At 39.9% G+C, this 21403-nt stretch overlaps 1 protein-coding gene across 3 annotated transcripts in view; it reads right to left on the reverse strand.

Annotated features, from left to right (window-relative positions):
• Zc4h2 (zinc finger C4H2-type containing) overlaps positions 1-7334 on the reverse strand; it is a 20555-nt gene extending 13221 nt beyond the window's left edge. For 2 of the 3 annotated variants that reach the window (XM_028774362.1, XM_028774361.1), the window contains exon 1: positions 7082-7246. In XM_028774362.1, the coding sequence (XP_028630195.1) occupies positions 7082-7134 (53 nt within the window). In that variant the 5' untranslated portion in view covers positions 7135-7246. Of the gene's footprint in view, positions 1-7081 lie in introns of all 3 variants that reach the window. The other variant, XM_028774360.1, reaches the window with a different exon arrangement.
• Positions 7335-21403: the final 14069 nt, after the last annotated feature.

A 21403-nucleotide genomic window follows, 5' to 3' on the forward strand; every position in this document is an offset into this window, starting at 1 on the left:
AAGGAAGGAAGGAAGGAAGGAAGGAAGGAAGGAAGGAAGGAAGGAAGAGCTAGGGAGCATTTGCTAGGGATATGAGTTATCCATTACTTGCAGAAACGTTGCGGGCTCCCCTGTGACCAATTTCATATCAATTCAAAACCAGTGCTCACTCAAAAAGCAGGGTAGGACATCTGGAACCTATAGGACGTGAGGATGGAATAACCAACTGAATAGAAACTGGCCAGTCGAAATAATAGACTCCTCATATGTTAATGGTACAATGTGAAACATTCATATTCTCTCTCTACATGCTCTCTCTCTCTCTCTCTCTCTCTCTCTGACTCTGCCTTTCTCTTCCTCTTCCTCACCCTCTCTCTTATCACCCTTCAGCTAGTGTTCTAGCAATCTCAATACTTAATTTGATAACTGTTTCAGCCCCAAGGTTCAGACAAGATGGTATGTGGTATAATGGGCCTTATTAATGTAGTGGCTCTTCAGGAACTGGACAAAAACAATAGTAACACTTGGGAACATGTTAGAAATATTCGTTCTCAGTCTTGGCTCAATATCTAAGTCAAATACTTTGCAGATGACTCTGAGCAGCCTATAAAAAGCAGGCCCCTGGGTATAACATTATGCATTATTTGAGTTTGAGCACAGTATGGTAAAGATCTGGATGTGAGTTATTACAGAGTCAAGAGCAAAAACAGGCTTCCAGATTGGCAGTGGCAATTGCTGAGATAGGAGAAACAGAGAAAAGAGGATGCTTGACAAAGAATTCTGGCAGTGCATGAGAAGCAAAAGGGTTGGTTAAGTGTTCTGTAGGATATTTAAGTCTGAAACTTGGGAAAGAGAGGAAATGGCAATTGGTAGATCCCTCAGATCCGGTCTAATTCTATCTAAGTGAAAAGCCTCCACTCAATATCCCAGCTCTGTGTATATGGGTCAATGCACATGTTCTATGAATGACACTGGGTGAATAAAAAACCAAAAAGTCAGTTTTCCTTGCTTCTTCCAGTCAGGTAAGAGTATTCTTCAAATACCAAGGGAGGGTTAAAGTTAATTGGATTATCTGGGAAAAAAACAGCTAAGAGAAAAGCAAAATGGCATAATTTAAAGACTGTTGCAGCTCAATACCAAATTCCATCTCCTTTCTGTTCTTTGTCCTGTGGTCACCACTGTCAGGCTTGATTTTAAGTCTCAGAGGCCCAAGCTGTCTTGGACGTGGTCTTCTCTGAACCTTGGGCCTGAAACAGTTATCAAATTGAGAATTGTGGTTTCTAGAGCACTAGCTGAAGGGTAGTAAGACAGAGGTGGGGAAAAGCCGAAGAGAAAGGCAGAATCACAGGGAGATACAGAGAGAGCAATCAAGCAGAGAGAGAACTTGTGTGTTCTCTAGGGCCACTCCTGGACTGTTGGTCTCAAGTGCTGTAAGAAAGCAGTTTGAATAGTCCATGAGAGAAATACAGTAAACAGGACCCCTCCATGGTCTCCCCAGTTCCTGCCTCCCGGTTCCTACCCTGTTTGAGGCCCTGACTGACATCAGTGATGGACTGTTACTTGTAAGTGTGGGAAAAATCAAACATTTCTCACATTGCTTTTGGTCATGTTGTTTTATCACAGCAATAGTAATCCTAATTAAGACAGAACACATGTAAACAAAAGTTGCATCATAAAGCAAGCTATCTTGAACACCATAATAGATCCCCTTGTAGCTTAGGCAGACTGATTCCTTTGATCCGGAGCGTTAGAGAAAGTTTGGGATTAAAGGTAGCATTTCATTTAGGTCTTCCTTGAAAAAAAAAATGAACAGAATTTACAGGCTCCAAATGAGAAAAGAGCAGTCTAGCATGAAAGATCTATATCTATAGATCTATATGTATAGACAGGCAAAATACTAAAGGATGGAAATGTATGAACTAAAAACAAATGTCTATATTGCTAAGGGGTAGAGTGGAAGTAAGGAGTGGTCATAGGTTAGATGTGAATAGTGAACCTGGATGTGGCAATATACTGCAGTTATGTCATAGTACCAATGACAGGCACGCACGCCCGCACACACACGGCGGGGGGCAACAAACAAAAAGCAATACTTTTCCAAAGGTATGTCTACCACCTATTAAGTAATATATATTGGTAATCTATTTTAAATAAAAATAAAAAATACTATTAGCAACTGATTAAAGCTATATGCAAGCCAAGCCATTGGTAGACAATGGCCTGTGATTTCAAAATACTATTATTTGAAAGGAAAATTACTGGAGTGTTTGGGGCAAAAAGAGCATGCATATTTTAGGCAAGTTGTTCTCACAGCAATAAGCATTAAATTAAAGACAGAGGAAAGACTAGAGACAGGGAAAAAATGCAGGTCAAAATGAACACAAACATTCAGGGTAATGATGATGAAGTCCTGAAATGGGCAGTAAGTGTGGAGGTGGAGAATAGGACAGGAATTTGAAGGAAATGCTGAAGGCAGAAATTGAAAGTCAATGCTGACTTTCAGGTTTCAATCTGAGGCAACTACAACAAGAATGACAACATTAAAATGAGTTTTCAAGAGAGTTGCTCAATAGCAGTGGGGAGCCATAAAGTTAGAATGAGTTGGCCAAGATTAACTTAATTTGTAGACCATCCAGATGTGCAGGGTCAGTAGACTGTGGTGTACATAGAGTGCTAAAGTTTGGAAAGGGATGCTATGTAGAGCCTAAAGGTTTGGGAGATGATATATGGAGCCATTGATCTATGAAGTGTACATGATGAGAAAGGGAGGGAGAGTTTCCAGCACAGAAAATTTCTTAACAGAAGCTCTCTCTCCCTCTCCCCTTCTCTCTCTCTCTCTCTCTCTCTCTCTCTCTCTCTCTCTCTGTGTGTGTGTGTGTGTGTGTGTGTGTGTGTCAGTTTGGCTTCATTAGGGAAAATGCCATCATCATTGCTATTATAGTTCAAGAACATTAATGCTTTAATCAAATGCATTGTTCTTTTAATGAGACTTTTAAAATAATGGTAATCAGAACTGAGAACAGTTGAAAACTGTGATTAGGCAAGGCAATGGTGGTGTACACCTTTAATCCTAGCACTTGGGAGGCAGAGGCAGGCAGATTTCTGAATTCGAGGCCAACCTGGTCTACAGAGTGAGTTCCAGGACAGCCAGGGGTAAAAAAGAAAACTGATTAACAGAATGATAGTTGGGTTACCAGCATTTATAAAGACACTTGTTAATGATACTGCATGCATGTACCATGTGAATGGAGGCTATGAAACCATCCATAGGCAGCCTAATCTCTCTGAATCTGTACCTTTAGGTACAAAATGTGGATAATTCTTTCCACTGGAAAGATGAACAACTAAATGAACCAAGAACTTTTAAATTACTACGTTCTTAACAAATGATAGTTCCTTTCTCCAGCTCTTTTTCCATCTTTGCTGGTTCTTCCTTGTATCTCCCATACATAGTTACCTATAAAGACGCAGACATCGAGCATATATTATATATCCTTTTCATTTTCTGCTCAGGGGTTTGTTTGGTTGCTTGCTTGCTGTTTTTGGTGGTGGTGGTGGTTAGGTGGGTTTTTTTTAACGTGCCTTTGTTGGATGAGCTAAACATGCTTTAGAATTTCATCTTGTGTTTATTTTTTTATACTTTTAAGCATATCTCTTTGTATATTATTAGTGTTTGCTTTAAGTAATATCTTATATATATAGAATTTATCAGTATCTCCTAACATCATACTACCAACTTTAGTGAAATATATTATCTGCTTTATTTCTTTTATATTCCCCTATATATGAAATATCATAAATGTTCATGTACATACACTGAGATTATGTTATAATTATGTTAGAAAGTTTCCTTCAAGAGGTCTGATGAGGAAGAAGAAGAGAACCAGGAGATAGGGAACAAGGGAGTATAAGAGAGATCCATATGATCAAAGTAATATATATATATATATATATATATATATATATATATATGGAATATCACTATAAGTTTTTATACATTAATATATGATAATAAAAAAGAAAATAAAAAACAAAAATTTTCTTTGATCATCAAACATAGTTAAGAAAACTCAGAAGAAAAAGTAAAGTCATTTCTATCATGTTTTTGCTTGATACTTCTGCGCTCCCTGGTGTTGCAAGGTTGGTTTTTTTCCCTATTTTAAATATTTTTATCACCCTTTTACATTATCTCTGCTGATGATTCCATCATTTGAGAATGTCTTCTATCATTAAATGTAATATCATCACTGAACATAGGATTCTACATCGGCAATTGTTTTCCTTCAGCACTTGAACATGTTGTACCTCTTTCTACTAAGTCCTTGATATTTTTTCTGTTAAAGAAATTGCCTTTCTATTTTCCCCCCACATGTACATAATTAGGAGATTGCTACTTGTCAGCTGCTTTCCTTAAAAGATTTTCTTTTTCTTACCTTTCCTGAAGTCTGATTATAATATGCGTTGCAGTAGATTTAGTTGAATCTATTACTGTTTGATTAGTTTCTTGAATCTGGAAGTTATTTTTCTTCAATAAGGAATGATATTAGTCCCTATTTTTCCAACTATTTATTCCTCCTATCCTGTTTCTCCTCTCCTGTGACAATTTTTAAACTTTGGTAATAATCTCACAGTGATTTCTCTTGCTTTAGTATTAAGCTGACTCACTTTTTTCTGTCTTCTCTGTCTTACTGTTGAACCTATCTGTTGAATTTTTAGGTTTTTTTAAAGATCCCCTTTGGCATCTTTTGTTTTTCTTGCTGTTGATACTTGTCTATTTGCTGTGATTTTGTATTTTTTTAACTTAAGGAAGAGTTTATTTGTATTTATGGTTTCAGAAGGAAAGTCCATAACGGGAGGAAAGAAATAGCAGCAGGCAGTAAGAACAGGAAGGTAAGAAGCATCCGCAACCTCAAACAGGAAGCAGAGAGAGCAATTGGTAATGCCTAGTCCCTGAACCTGCTACTCCAGCAAAGCACTTCCTCTAGCAATATTATACTATCTCTCCAAATAGCACCACTAACTGGAAACCAAGAATCAAATACCTAAGCCTATTGGGAACCTTCTCATTGAAACCAACACACTGTACTTCCTGACTCTCATAGATTCATGACAATAACAATACAAATTGTCATTTACTCCAACTCCAAAATTTTCTGTTGTCCTTAACATTTCCAACACTGTTTAAAAGTCTAAGGTTTCTCTACATTGTGATTTTTGCATGTTCAGATGCTCCCAGGGTGTTGCAGTTGCTTACAGAGGCATTTTCATGATGTATATTTTAAAACTTGTGTAATACTATTCTGAATCTCTGGTTTATCAATATTGATAGCTGTGTATTTTTATATTCACATAGAGTTATTGCTACAGTGAGAAATTTTTCAATAAAAGTTGGATATTCTGGATCTTACTTAAATATTTTGTCTTAGTAGGCTTTCTGATACTCTTAGCAGAAATCTAGCTTTTACACTGGATCTTTCTTGACAACGAAGTGGTATGCTGGTATGTCCAGGTTATTGGACTGGAACTTCAGCCTTCTCTCTAAATCTCTCCTTCTACTATCTAGCCTAGTTGAGGAAAAAAAGGCATGGCTCCTGACTTGCTCTCCACTGAAAGGGGTCTATTTTCACTGGTGATTAATGACCTTGATCCCACATAGTCCATTTCTGGGGATAAGATAAACTTATTTTAAAGTCCATGAAAGAAGACTGAGGTTAGAGACTTTCTATTCAAAGGCCTAAGCTTTTCATTAGCTTCACCCTTGGCATTCTCCTGCACCCAAGAATCTCATTTCCTATCTCCTGATGTCTTTGCAGAAAAAGACAGCAGCAGACCTTCAATGGGAAACAGAAGAACAGAGCCTTTGTAGGCAGACTCGATTCCTGTCAAAATGTAGCATTGTTAAGCTTCATGAATATAAGAACTCACTCAAATTCTCTGAAGCCCCATTTTTCCACTTATGACAAAAGATCACAGGGCACTTGCAAAAATGGGTTGAAAATAGGGGAGGGGCTAGTTAAAAAAGAACTCAATAAATGATCATTTCCTTACTTTGCAAAAACAAATAAAATCACAATCCCGTCAAGAGGAAGAACAAATCAAGATTCTTCACTATCATTAACATGTGTAGATCCCACAGAGATACCAGAGAGGTTAGATCTCTTGAGAAATTTGTCAGGGTTAAATTACACAGCCTAATTTCTCAGAAAGATACGCTCTATGTCCCTTTTTCTTTTTTTCTCCATATGTCTGAAAAATACTATAGATTCGGGGAGTTAGGCAGAGCAGGGTAGGTCAACATAGTCAGCATTTGAGTTACTATTGTTTTCTTGGCGGGAATAAGACTGCAATATCAAAACTTGTTTGCTGAGTAACCTATTGGAGGTGTGGCAGTTCTCAGTGTGCCAGACCTCCAGCTCTTGTTCACATCCTCATAGTTCACAACCTCCTTTCAATCCCAGGAGAGGAAAAAAAGTGGTGAGAGAGTTACAGGAAAACAAGAACAGCCCACTCCCCAGGTTCATCAGCATCCCCAGACTACAGCCACAGCAAAGTTGCAAACTGGATGAACTGGCCAGCTAAACTTGGCTTTCAAAACAGGCTTTCTCAAGCTCCGGGTCATGAAGCTGAAGGAAAAATCATTCTCAACTTTTATAAGGCAAGAAGCAAAAAGCGACTTGTTCTAAACAAAAAGAATACAGTTGTTTGCTGACCAGCTCCTCGTTTCTCCCTCTACCTCTATTCTACCTCAGCTACATCTAGAAAGACATCGCCATCTCCCCTTCTTCCCTTCTGCCTAGTACACACCACAGACACACACACACACACACACACACACACACACACACACACACACACACTTCCACCAACTACCTCGACTTGATTTCAATTTACCTGAGCCCCCTCATTCTTCACTCTATCTGTAAGTCTGTGATGAATGGGGCCCCTTCCAGCTCCTGATTCCCTTTGCAAGTAGCCCAACAATAGATAGTTTTCACCAAAAACAAAAACAAAAAACAGTTCTCCTTGCTCCCAGTGATGCCCGGAAAGGGAGGGGTGATAGAGGAGAGTGGAAGGATGCTACATTAAGCAGTGACGGACTTACCTGATCTCTTTAATGCTTTCCAATTTGCACATGATTTCTTGTTCATCTGCCATGCTTTTCACTCTCAATTTCACGTCCAGAGAATTGTAAAAAAAAAAAAAATGCACCAGCCAAGGGATACAATAGATACAATACAGCCACCTCCTACTGGTTTGTGGCTTTGAGCCTGTGTGGTAGGAGCTTAGAGAAGGCCTGGGAGCTGTAGTCCGCAGTTCCGGGGCCAGCCAGGCAGCCCGGGTGCCTATAGAACTACAACTCCCAGAAGGCCAAGCAAAGCATTCCTGTTCCAGTTCCTGTAGCGGCACTTTAAATCAATATGTCACTGATAATTATGTCAAAGATTATGAGCAAAGGAATGAAGATATTTGTCCTACCAATGTGCGGCAAAATGGGGAAATTTCTCTCGAAAGCAACTGGGAAGATGAGAAACATACCTTTTATCACAAGACTCGGACCCGGGCCTCACGCCTACCCCCACCCCACCCCCTCAACAAATTAAGAAATCATTTATTACAGAATGCCTTGGGCTGGAGAGAAACTGTAGGTGATTTAGCTCCCAAAATGTCAAGCGTTCTAGATACTACCTTGGGATTTGTAGCTTTGGCATTGAAATGTAAATAGACTGGAACTGAAAATCTTGGGGGGGAGGGGAGTGAACAAGAGAAAGGGGACTCTTCAAAAACAGGAAACCGGGCTTGCAGGGAGAACCACTTTCCTCTGGTTCCTCGTCCACTGAACTATTAGTGAGCTTGTACTTTGCCAGTCAATAAAAGATTTACTGAGGGAGGCACTGAAGAGGCAAAGAGAATAAAAGCAAGTTCTTGCCTTTGTGAAGGAGAGAGTAAAATATATTGTAAATATAAATACAGTGTAGTGTGAGCTGTCACAACGCAGAGATAATAAGTGAAACCTGAACATAGAAGGTATAAATATGTTTTAAAACTAAGAATTTTCCAGAGAAAAGTGAGATTTCAAGGAAGCAATAGCCTACATAGAGAATGAAAAGGGCAAATGGTTCAGAGTGCCTGGTGTATAGGGTCCTTGGAGTGATGTATTGGAAAGAGAAGTGGAAGATGTGTCTAGAAAAGATAGATTATAGACATATTTTTAAAAATATTTTTAAATGTTTTTCTTGGCTGTTTTATAGGTATTATACAATGTATTTTGATCAAGTTCACTCCCCGGTTGCTACTCTCCAACCCCTTTCAGAACTATCTCCCTCCTAAATTCATGCATTCTTTTTTTAAACCACTTTTTGGTGCTACTAGTGCGTGCACAGGTGTAGGGCCATCTACTGGAGCATGGACAGCATGTATGGAGTCAGCATCCTTGAAAAAACAGGAAGCTCCTTCCCCAGCAGCTAGATTTTGAAATACCTTGGACTATCAGATTAGAGTTTGGAAATAATCCTATATGTTGTGTTTTTAAAAAGATAAAGAGTATATCCTGTGGATGTGTGGAGAGGTATGGGGGAAGGGGATGTCTCAGCAGGCCCATGCCTAGTCATATCTTCCCCGTGAGGGACTAGTCACACACCAGTATAGCATAGAATAGAGTTTATTCAGGGCATGTGGAGGGAAGCCAGGAGAGACAGAGAAAGGGGAGAGGGGAGCGGGGAGAGGGGAGGGGGGAGGGGGGAGAGGGGGGAGGAGAGGAGAGGGGAGAAGGGAGGAGAGGAGAGAGGGAGCAGAGAAGAGAGGAGTAGAGGCTGGCCATGACCACATGGAGAGGGGGGAAGGGAAGGGAGAGGGGTGAGGGGACAGGGAGAAGCTAGAGACAAGAGATCAGGAGAGCAAGAGGGTAAGAGAGAGAGGAGGGGGCAAGCAGCCCCTTTTACAGTGGGCAGGCCTACCTGGTTGTTGCCAGGTAACTGTGGGGAGAAGCATACCTGGCTGTTGCCAGGTAACTGTGGGGAGAAGCATACCTGGCTGTTGCCAGGTAACTGTGGAGGTGGGGTTTAGACAGAATACTAACACTATAGGCACACATTTATTCAGTATGCCTTTGTGCTTACTGTATGCCAAATAGTGTACAATTATATTTAGAGTATATATTAATTTTGGTGCTGGAAATTCTACTCAGAACCATATACATTCTTAGCATATACTCCACTACTAAGTTACATCCCTAACTTCTAAAATAAAATAATTTAAAAGCACAGGAGCAATAAAATTGGGGTGATGTAAGAAGATGACAGTGAAAGCAAAGTTTAGAATTAAAGAAAATGACAGTTAGTAAGAGGGTATTAGTTACTCAAAGAAGATAGATTGACATGGAGGCCATGCTTCTAGGGGAGAAAAAAATGAGTGTGAGATATAAGTTAACAAGGCTCACCTCCACACTGTCACTCTCAGCTGCCTGTTGAGATCTCCTAATCTCTGAGGTATCGTGACCTTATACTAAACTGTAATTCATGGATTTCATAGAGAGTGGAATTTCAGGAAGCAGAATTGGAGATTTCATGAAAGATATTGTGGTGGTTTGAATAGGAATGGCCCCCATAGGCTAATATATTTGAATGCTTAGTCATTATGGAGAGGCAGTATGCTCAAGCCAGGTCCAATGGTACTCTCTCTTTCTGCTGCCTGTGAATCCAGATGTAGAACTCTCAGCTGCTTCTTCAGCCACCATCTGCCTGCGTGCCACTATGCTTTCTGCCATATGGATAATGAAACTTGACACTGTAAGTAAGCCCCAATTACATGATTTCCTTTATAAGAATAGTGATGGTCATGCTATTTCTTCACAGCAATAGAACATTGACTAAGACAGATATTAGGGAAGAAAAGTCCTCAAGAAGAGACGTAGAGCACACATGAAAATATGAATATGGGATCCTCTAAAGGAAAGTCAAAGAAAATGAGATGTCTCCAAATATACATATAGACTCCTTAAGAGAGTCACAATTATTTGTTTTAGCATTAGCATAAAAACCACTTTGGTAACTCTCAGATAACATACCAAAAAGTTAAGAAACCTTTTGTTTTCTCAGTTTTCCATAAGTGAGATATGTGAAGTGGCTACTTCACTTGGGTGGAACTATAATCTGATAAAGTAATAAGATCCATCGTGGTTTGGCATACAAGGTGTTCAGTACATACCAATTACCTAAAAATGGAATTCCTGATGAGATTCCTGGAAAAGTTACACAAGTTTGCAGGTGTTAATGGAGAAGACCCTTAAGCAGATGCTAATTGTGCTGTAATTATTGGTTCTATATTGGTAATAGACTTCAAGTAGACTCCAGGGTAACTCTTCTAGTGAAGGGTGTGAATATAGGTGGGAAGGACAGGCAGGAATTGAGGGAGTGGAAACTGATCAGAATATGTTGTATAAAAATACTTTTGATAAAAAATATGGAAAGTAAAATTCAAATAGGCTCCTGGATGAACGTAAGTACTTTCCAATATGAGGTAGTATTATTTGGGGGAAGAAGTGATTGTTATAGTTCACGAATGGCCTTTGAAGGACTTTTTCTGTTTGCTCATTTGTTTGTCAGTTTTGCCATACCAGGAATGGAACTCAGTGTTTCTGTGTAATAGACAAGTGCTCTTCCAAAGAAATACATAGTGGACCTAATCTTTAAGGTTTTAAAGTAAATAAATATGCCGGGCGGTGGTGGCGCACGCCTTTAATCCCAGCACTTGGGAGGCAGAGGCAGGCAGATTTCTGAGTTTGAGACCAGCCTGGTCCACAGAGTGAGTTCCAGGACAGCCAGAGAAATACAGAAAAACCCTGTCTCGAAAAACCAAAAGTCTCATGCAATAGCCAACTTTATTCAGGGCATCGACAATTTATATTCTTAGGGTTAAACAAGTCATAAGCAAAGTTCACCAGAGTTTAGGCTGTATACAGTCACAAGACCAACCCATCCTTGAAAACATTTTTGAATAACAAAAGTAAGATGATGGATAATCCAAAGCAAAACTCACTACTACACCTGGGAGAGGAACAAAAGCACATTGGAAAGCAAAATCGTGTTATGGAGAAACAGAGGTTATAAGATTTTTATCTTGTTTCCTTGCCGTTATCTCACAGTCTCCCAGAATTCTTCTCACATAGCTTCGTTTATAGATTATTCTGGCTTCAAGTTTTTTCCTACAATATATTTTAATCACATTCTATCCCCTCTCTCAACTCCTCCAAGATGCTTACCACCTCAATATCCACCCAACTTCAATGTTCTCTTTCTTTCAGAAAAAAAAATCAAAGCAAGCAAAAACTCAAAAAGGGAAAAGAATAACAAACTGAAGCAAACAAAGGAATCCAGAAAATATGGTAACTGTTTTGTGTTGGCTAACAACTGCTAAACATGTGACATGCCCTGGAATGTGTCACTCCATTGGAGGAAACCGATTTTTTTCCTTCTCCTTCTCCCTGTAGGTATAAATTGCAAATAGCTTCTTGGGGAAGGGATTTTGTGCCCCTGTCCCTTTCTCTGTGCTAGGAATTTTCTCTGACTTGAATTTCGTTAAGTTTTGTGCTTCAGTCTCTGTGAGTTTAAATGTACATCATCCCTGTTGTGTCTGGAAGATGCTATTTTCTTGCAGTCATCTATCACCTCTGGCTCTTATATTCTTGAAAAGAGGCACTTGAAGACATCTGACTTAGGGATGAGTGCTCCAAAATTTCTCCCTTTCTTCACATCATCCAGTTGTAGAGGTCTCTGTGTTAATTCAATCTACTACAAGAGAAATCTTCTCTAATGAGGACTGAGTGAAGTACTGATCTATGGTCACAGCAATTAAGAGTCATTTTATTGCTTTGTTCCATTAGCAGAATAATAGCAGTATATTTTCAACCCAGGGTCCATGAACTATCCAATCTCAGGTTCTTAAACATATTAGCAGTCTCAGGTATGGGTTCTACTCCATGGAGTAGCCCTTAAATCCAGTAGAAAAGTGGTTGGCTAATACCATAATATTTGTAAAATTATTATATAAGTATATCTTGCAGCCATGTTGCTGGTATGAGTCACATGTTTTGCAGCTGAGTAATACTGATGATTACATTTCTGATCTGGTAGTGTGCATTTAAGCACCATGTACACTAGACAGTAGAGAGGAAGCTTCTAGTTGAGCACCACCTTGATTTCTCCAGGTGTCTTCAGCTACAGGATCTTGCCATCAGGTTGTAGAGTCTAACAAATAGCATTGGCAATAGACTGTAATATCGGTGGGGTTATTATATGAGACTACTTTGGCCAATGAATCAACAATATGCAACTCATTCCTAGCACTGCGGGTTTTACATGGTAGCATACTGTTTCCAGTTGTGACATCATCTCCCACATTACAACTCCATTGAATTTCCTTTCATATATGTATGTATTTCAAGAAGCTTACACAGTAATATGTTCCCATATGACTTTTCAAAAGACTTTTAGTGATAGTCGTCCCTTCATGTAGTCCCTCCTTTACCTTTCCCTCCCACCCCACCCCACCCCATTTAATCCTCCTATTCTAATTTGCCCTTCTGTATTCTATTCCCCATTATTGGAAATTCCTCTCCTCCCCACCACACCCCCTTCCCTAGCTCCTTACAAGCTGCCCAAACATGATGGTTACTCTAATTGCGGCACACATGTCTAAAACTTATAAGTTACTATCTAATCTAAAACAATCATATAATAACTGAACTTCTGGAGGTATCACCATTCCTAATTTTAAGTTCTACTATAGAGCTATAGTAATAAAAGCCACATGATATTAGCATAAAAACAGACCAGCTGATCAATGGAATAGAATCAAAGATCCAGAAGTAAATCCACCACCTATGGACACTTGATTTTTCACAAGAATCCAAAATTATACAATGGAAAACAGAAAGCATCTTAAAAAAATGGTGCTGGTCTAACTGGATGTCTGCATGTATAAGAATGCAAACAGATCCTTGTCATCCTGCACCAAACTCAATTCCAAATGGATCAAAGACATCAACATAAAACCAGATACATTAAACCGGATAGACAAGAAAGTGGGAAATAGCCTTGAATGCATTGGCATAGAATACAACTTCCAGAACAGAACGCCAATACCTCAGACACTAAGATCAACAATTAATAAATGGGATCTCATGAAACTGAAAGTCTTCTGTAAAGCAAAGGATACCATCAAAAGTACAAAACGGCAGCCTACAGAATGAGAAAAGATTTTAGCTAACTCAACATCTGACAGAAGGCTGAAATCTAAAATATATAAAGAACTCAAGAAACTAGACACCAACGAACTAAACAGAACAATTTAAAAATGGGGTAGAGAGCCAAACAAAGAATTCTTGACAGAGGAATCGCTAATGGCTGAAAGACACTTCAAGAACTGTTCAACATTCTTAGCCATCAGTGAAATGCATATCAAAGTAACTCTGAGATTTCATCTTATACCAGTCAGAATGACTAAAATAAAAAACTCGAATGATAGCACATGCTGGTGAGGATGAGCAAGGGGAACACTCCTTCATTGCTGGTGGGACTATAAATGTGTACAGCCATTTGGAATCAGTTTGGTGGTTTCTCAGAAAACCGGGAATAGGTCTACGTCAAGACCCAGCTATCCACTCCTGGGCATATACCGAAAAGGTGTTTGATCATACCAAAGGGACACTTAATTATGTTTATAGCAGCTATATTCATAATATCCAGAAACTGGAAACAACCTAGATGCCCTTGAACTGAAGAATGGATAAATAAAATTTGGTACATTTACAAAATGGAATATCACTTAGCTATTAAAAACCAATGACATCATAAAATTTGGATGGAACTAGAAAAGATCATCCTGCATCAGATAACCCAGATTCAGAACCACAAACTTGATATGTACTCACTTATAAGTGGATATTAGCTGTAAAGTAAAGCATAACAATGCTACAATCCACAGATCCAAAGAAGCTAAGTAACAAGGAGGGCTCAAGAGGGGGCACTTGGAATCTCACTGAGAAAGGGAAATAAGAAATCATGAGTGGAGGGGCGAGGGGATGGAAATAGGAACAGTAGAGAACAAATGGGGGCAAGACAAAGGGGAAAATGTATTGAGCGAGACAGCTGGAATGGGGAGGGGGTATCTCTGGGATGAGCTAGAAACCTAGGACAATGGAAAATACTAGGAATCTATAAGGGTGACACTAGCTAAGATTCCTAACAATGGGAGATACAGAGCCTGGACAGGCCATCTGTAACCAGGCAAAACTTCCAATGTATGGATTGGGACACCAACCCAAGCACAAAATCTTTGACTTACAATTTCCCTGCCTATAGGATGTGCAAGGCTAAAGATGGAACAGAAATTGAGGGAATGACTAACCAATGATTGGTTCAGCTTGAGACCCATGCCATGAGAAGGAGCCCATCCCTGACAGTATTAATGATATTCTGATATACTTGCAAGCAGTAACCTAGCATAACTATCATCAGAAAGGCTTCACCCAGTGTTATGGTTTGTATATGCTCGGCCCAAGAAGTAGAAATATTAGAAGGTGTGGCTCTGTTGGAGTAGGTGTGGCCTTGTTGGAGTAGGTGTGTCACTGTGGGTGTGGGCTTTAAGACCCTCATCCTAGTTGCCTGGAAGCCAGTTTTCTGTTAGCAGCCTTCAACTCCTCGTGCATCATGCCTGTCTGGATGCTGCCATGTTCCCACCTTGATGATAATGGACTGAACCTCTGAACCTGTAAGCCAGCCCCAATTAAATGTTGTCCTTATAAGAGTTGCCTTGGTCATGGTGTCTGTTCCCAGCAGTAAAACCCTAACTAATACACTCAGCAACTGATGGAAACAAATGCAGAGACCCACAGCTACACACTAGGAGGAGCTTGGGGAATCCTGTGGAAGAGGTGGAGGAAGGGTTGAAGGAACCAGAGAGGACAAGGACACTACAAGAAAACCTACAGAATCAACTAACCTCCAGAAGGCATACAGGGTACTGACCTTGGCCCATGCTGTGACAGCTGTGTGGTTTAGTCTTCATGTGGAACTCCTAACAGCAGGAGCAGGAGCTGCCTTTGACTCTGTTACCTGCCTTTGTGACCCTTTCCCCTAACTGGACTGCTTGATCTAGCCCCAATAGAAGATGCACCTAGTCTTACTGCAAGTTCATATTCCAACACTGGTTGATAGCCATAGGATGCCTCTCTGTTTCTGAAGAGATGGGCTGGGAGTGGAGGTGCTGCAGGGGAATATGTCCATCAGTTGATAGACATCTGGGTAGTTTCCAGTTTTCAACAATTATAAACCAGATGAGCAAGTATCTTTGTTGTAAGATGTATAATCCTTTGAATATGTGACCAAGAGTAGTAGTTTTGGATCTTGAAGTAGATTAATTTTCATATTTTTGAGGAGTATTCACATTGATTTCCATAGTGGCTACACCAATTTCCACTCCCACCAGAATGAATAACTGTTTCTCTTTCCCCTATCCTTACCAGCATGAGATTCCATTTGTTTTCTTGATCTTGGAATATGGTGATATATCCTACCAACTGGAATAAGGTGAAATATTAAGGTAGTTTTAATTTGAACTTCCTTGTAGGCTAAGTATTGTGCATTTTAAAAGTATTTCTAGGCTATTTGTGTTTCATCCTCAGAGAACTCTGTTTAGTTGTATACTTCGTCCTTTAATTTGGTTATATATGTTCCTGATGTTCACTTATTTTAGTTCTTTGTATATTCTAAATACAAATATTCTGTTGGATGTGTAAATGGTAATATTTTCCCCAGTTTGTAGGCTGTCACTTTGCTTAAATGATGGTATCCTTTGCTTTACAAAACCTTTTAAGTTTCATGAGGCCACATGTATTAATCGCTGGTCTTAATGACTCTGCCACAGTGTTCTGTACAGAAACTCCAATGAGTTTAAGCCTATTACCTAATTTCTCTTTTATCAGATTCAGGATATCTGGTTTTATGTTGATGTCCTTGGTCTTTATGTTATAAACCATACTTGATTGTTATACATTATTCACATTATATATTATTACATATGCGTTACTAAAACTGCACTCATTTTTAAATATTTTTTCCAAAATTTGATAAATGAATACTGGATTTACATAATTTCCACCTTATACTCTTTACCCTCCAGTCTCAAATTCGCAACCTCTTCTTCTTTGATTATTATCATTACACACACACACACACACACACACACATATATATATATATATATATATATATATGTATATATATATATCCTGCTGAGTTCATTTAGTGTTGCTCATATGTAGGGTTCACTGCTTGATATGGGTTAACTAATCAGGGAGTTCATTCCTGAAAATAACTGATTCTCTCTCTCTTAATAGCTACTAATTGTTAATAGCTCTTCATCTAGGGATGAGGCCCTTTGAGATTTCCCTCTCTGCCAATGGAATTATAAGTAGAGCTATCATTCTGCTATGTACACTTCCCAGCCTTGAGCAGTCTGAACAGACCTTGCTTGCCACACAGGACCTTAACACCCAAGTGAATCCTGTTGCTTTGTTTACACTTACAACTTCCTACAGGACTTTAACACCTAGATGAAGCCAGCCTCTTTGTTTAACACTTGCAGCTTCCTACAAGAACTTAAAAGAAGAGACTGCCTGCTGAGCCTGCTTTGCAACATTATCCAGCTGAAACAAAGGATGGGTTTGGTGGGGCTTCCCCTTATATAACCGCAGTGCTGATTATTAAACTTTGAGCCTTGATCAGAGAACTGTCTTGGCTCTCTGTTTCTCTCATCCCTCTGTCTCCTTTTCATTTCCAGCCCTCCTTTCAGGTAAACCCAGTTCGTCCATGGCTGCTGGACAGTCTTGTTTAGGCAAAAATATTGTTGATATTTTGTAAACACAGTTTCCTATCATATATAATAGTCTCCATTTTACAGCAAATGACCTGGTCCTCTGGCTCTTACAGTGTTTCCATTCCATCTTCCATTTTGCTCCCTGAGCCTTGTATAGGAGATGTTTTATTTTTTATTTATTTTATTTTTTTAGATTTATTTATTTTTATTTATATGAGTACACTGTAGCTGTCTTCAGATACACCAGAAGAAGCATTGGATCCCATTACAGGTGGTTGGTTGTGAGCAATCATGTGGTTGTTGGGAATTGAACTCAGGACCTCTGGAAGAGCAGTCAATGCTCCCAACCGCTGAGCCATCTCTCCAGCCCCAGGAGATGTTTTATAATGTGTCAATTGGAATGGGTACTCCCAAGGTCAGTGTCTCCCTCCATTTTCACCAGTTGTGGGTTTATGCAATGGTTTCCACATCCAAAAGGAAGTGTCTTTGATGAGGGGTGAAAAAAAAGAACACTTATATGCGGACATAAGGGTAGAAATTTAGGATGTAGTTAGGAATTATACTGGTTTAGGAAAATGGCAGTAGTGGGTTCTTTTCTAGGACTAATGGCCTTATCAGCCATGCAGTTAGCTAAGTATACAGTACTAATCATAAATTGCCTCCTATTTAGAAGGTTTTAAAGTCCAGTTATACAACACCATTGGTGACCACCAGCATGTAAGTGCCACTATTGCACCTTTGAGGATATCTTGCTATGCTGAAAGTTGTTTTGGTCCATAGGCTTTATAATTAGGTAAGAGTATTAATCGCTTTTCTCCATTGCCAGATTGCATAGCAATATGGGAATATTATTAAAAAGTAATACTCAAGGAGGAGGCTTGCAGACCAGCTCCACTCTGATTCTTCCAAGTCCTATTGGTATCTAAAGCAATAGGATCTTACCTTTAAATTTGTGGAGGCAACCAAGGGCAAAAGGAATAGCCTATATTCTTTTGGGGGGAAGAACTCCCTTAGAATCCGTTGACCAACAAACTGAAGGGAGGTTTCTTATGCCTGGCACTCGGGTTTTGTTGAGAATCTAGGAAAAACATTGATTTATTTATATATGAATACACATATACTTATATGTTATTTTTGGTAAAAAAAAACTTTAATTCTTTTGCTATATTTAATTTAGAAATTCTTTCATACAATATATTTTGATCATATTCTTTACCCTCCATTAACTCCGCCTAGATCCTGCCCACATTGCTACCCACTCAACACTATGTTCATGTTTCTCTATTTCTCTTTCAAAAATCCCCCCGCAGAAAAATAAAAACAAGTAAATAAAACCAATAAGATAAAAAACTTAAAACAAAACCCCAAAAAGCATGTACTGTGCACACACAAAAACCCCCAAAAAACAAAACCTCCATAGTTTGCATTCATCATGTAGCATCCCCATTGATGTGTTTATAAAAAGATAAAGAGATAAAAGATAGTTTGTTCTGTGAGTGTGTGGTGAGGTATGGGGGAAGGGGATGTCTCAGCGGGGGCTCATGTGGCTCTTCCCCCTGAGGGACCAGGCACACACCGGTATAATATAAAATATAATTTATTCAGGGCATGGGGAGGGGAGTACAGGCAGAGAGAGGCAGAGAGAGAGGGGGAGGGAAGGGGAAGGAAGGGGAGGGGAGGGAAGGGGCGGGGCGAGGCAAGGCGAGGGGAGGGGAGAGGAGAGGGGAGAGGAGAGAAGAGGAGAAAAGTAGAGGCCCAGCCATGACCACGTGGAGAGAGGTGGAAGGGAAGGGGAAAGGAGTGAGGGGACAGAGAGAAGCAAGAGAGGTGCAAGAGATCAAAAGCAAGAGAGGGAGGAGGGGGCAAGCCACCCCTTTTATAGTGCGACAGGACTACGTGGCTGTTGCCAGGTAACTGTGGGGAGGAGCATGCCTGACTGTTGCCAGGTAACTGTGGGGGTGGAGTTTAGACAGAATGCTAACACCTATCATGTAACAGAGGATGGCCTTATCTGGCATCAATGAGAGGGAAGCCCCTTGGTCCTGAGGTGGCTAGATGTCCCAGCATAGGGAAATGCTAAGGTGACAAGGCAGGAGTGGGTGGGGGGCGGAGCACCCTCATAGAAGGAAGGGGGAGGGGCATGGGATGGGGGTTTGTGGAGGGGAAACCGGGAAGGGGGGTAACATTTGAAATGTAAATAAATAAAATAATCAATAAAAGAAAACAAACAAAAACATGTCCTTTTTCTTTGCGCAGCTACTCATGGGTATGGGGCCTGCCCCGTAGTGTGACAGAGCCAGTGTCAGCAGGTATCGGTTGAAATAGTTTCTTAGCTACATGTGTCTACTTTCTTTTCTCAGTTCTGTGATTTTTGTCTGTCTTGAAATGTGCAGGTCTTGTGCAGATTGTCATGGTCTCTGAATTTGTTATTCAGTCCTGCTGTGTCTAGAACATGCTATTTCCTTGGAGTCACTTCTGGTTCTTATAATCTTTCTGCCTCCTCTTCTTCCTAGATTCCTGTGAGAGGGGTCTCTTCAATTGCCATGGCTAGCAATGTAATGATCTATATAAGTCAAAAGGGAAGACCAGTTTAACAATACCCTGTAGCCCGTGTTAGTTCAAACTTCTAGAGTCTAACACTGGGCAGTTTATTTTAGGTATATTTATAGTATATTTACATATTTGCAGGCATAAGTACAGTATAATTTAGAAAAAAGTTTCCTGGTGTAACACAATCTGGTATAAACAATAAGGCATAGTTACATGGAAACTTCAAAATTCCTATCACTTCTTCCATGAAGACCAATTCTACAGATAGGCTCTACATGTTATCTTAAGGGCCTAAGGGAGAATCTTGTGTGGTGTTTGGTCTTAAAGATAGCACAGAGATCACCTAGGCTATTAACCACCTGGTCTTGTTTATGGGAGGGAGCCCCTGGGCATATAGATAGCATAAAATTCAACTAGGCTGGTAACTATTTTGAGGTCTTGCTGTGGGAGCCTGGAGAAGACAGGTGACCTGGTCCTACAGATAACATAAAGGTTACCTAACCACCTCCATTCCCAGCCTTCTGGGCAAAAAACAGGTTATACATCTCTTCATTTGAAGACAGCCCACGTGTTTAACATTCCTTAGTGCTTATCTGTGAGTACAAGGACCTCTGTGCTCTCAAAAAATTCTCAAGGCTGAGGGCAGGGATTTGATAAAGACATCTCATTTAATACTAAGTGCTCCAAATTCCCAGTTCTCTACACATTCTCCCAGTTGTAGGTCCCTGGATTAATTCATTCCTGTTTACTGACAGAAAAAAATTTTTTTTCTTTTTTGAGACAGGGTTTCTCTGTGTAGCCCTGGCTCTCCTGGAACTCACTCTGTAGACCAGGGTGGCCTCGAACTCAGAGATCCACCTGCCTCTCCATCCCAAGTGCTGGGATTAATTGCATGCACCACCACTGCCCGGCCAGAAAAAGCTTCTTTAATTAAGCTTGAATGAGACACTAGTCTGTGGGTGTATCATTAGAAGTCATTTTATTATTATGTTCTTTTAGCAGAATAATAGAAATGGGTTTTCCTCTAAGCCATGACCTATCTGCTTTCAGGGTCTTTATCACTTTAACAGTATCAGGTATGGATCCTATCTCATGAAGTGGTCCTTAAATCCAATCAAAAAGTAGTTGGTTATTCCTATAACTGTTACACCAGTACATTTTACAGGTAGGCCACTATTATAGGTCACAGAGTTTGATATGTGATATTATAATAATTACCTTTCCCCTCCTATAATGTGCAGAGTACCTTTTATCACAATGAAAGCTAGTCAGTAAGTTAACGCTTCTCATTGAATACCAGCTTTACTTCTCTTTGCAATTGACACCCACTGAAAAAGGAAAACTCAGTTTTCTTCAGTGGTGTGTTACTAGGCATGTCAGCCATACTCCATGGCAGGCCTCATACCCAAACAACATGAACTCCATGTTTTTTGTTGTCATTTGTTCCATTTCATTTTGTTTTGGCATTTTTTTGCCTTATTGGCTTGGTGTGTGTGTGTGTATGTGTCTGTGTGTGTGTGTGTCTGTATGTGTCTGTGCGTCTGTGTCTGTGTCTATGTGTGTGTTAGTGGTTGTTGTTGTAGGCTATTTGATCACACTGTGAACCCCATGATTGTGTAATTTACTGAAAAACTTGTTTCTAGTTGTGGTGTAGCTCAGCCCTTAGCACACACCTTTAATCCCTCTGGCTGGAATACAGACTCCCTCTTAGCATTTCCCTCTTAAATTGTTTGTTTAACCCCAAACAATGAAGGTAAAGTTAGCTTGTAGAAGGAAGCACCTATGTTTGAAAGTGATGTCTAAGTGAGTGGCAGACAAACTGACTAATCAGAGAAATATTTGACAGAATAGAGTATGCCCAACTTTCCTGAGAACAGAGAGGAAAGGGAAGCTACTTAAGGAGCAGCGCAGAGAGAAAGAGGGGAGGCAATGTTGCAAGAACAGTTGTCCAGAGACAGGTTGCAGAGACAGAGACAGGACAGAGACAGAGAACAAGCTAGAC

This window comes from Grammomys surdaster, unplaced genomic scaffold, assembly GCF_004785775.1.
Source record: "Grammomys surdaster isolate TR1022 unplaced genomic scaffold, NIH_TR_1.0 240, whole genome shotgun sequence".
Lineage (NCBI taxonomy): Eukaryota > Metazoa > Chordata > Mammalia > Rodentia > Muridae > Grammomys > Grammomys surdaster.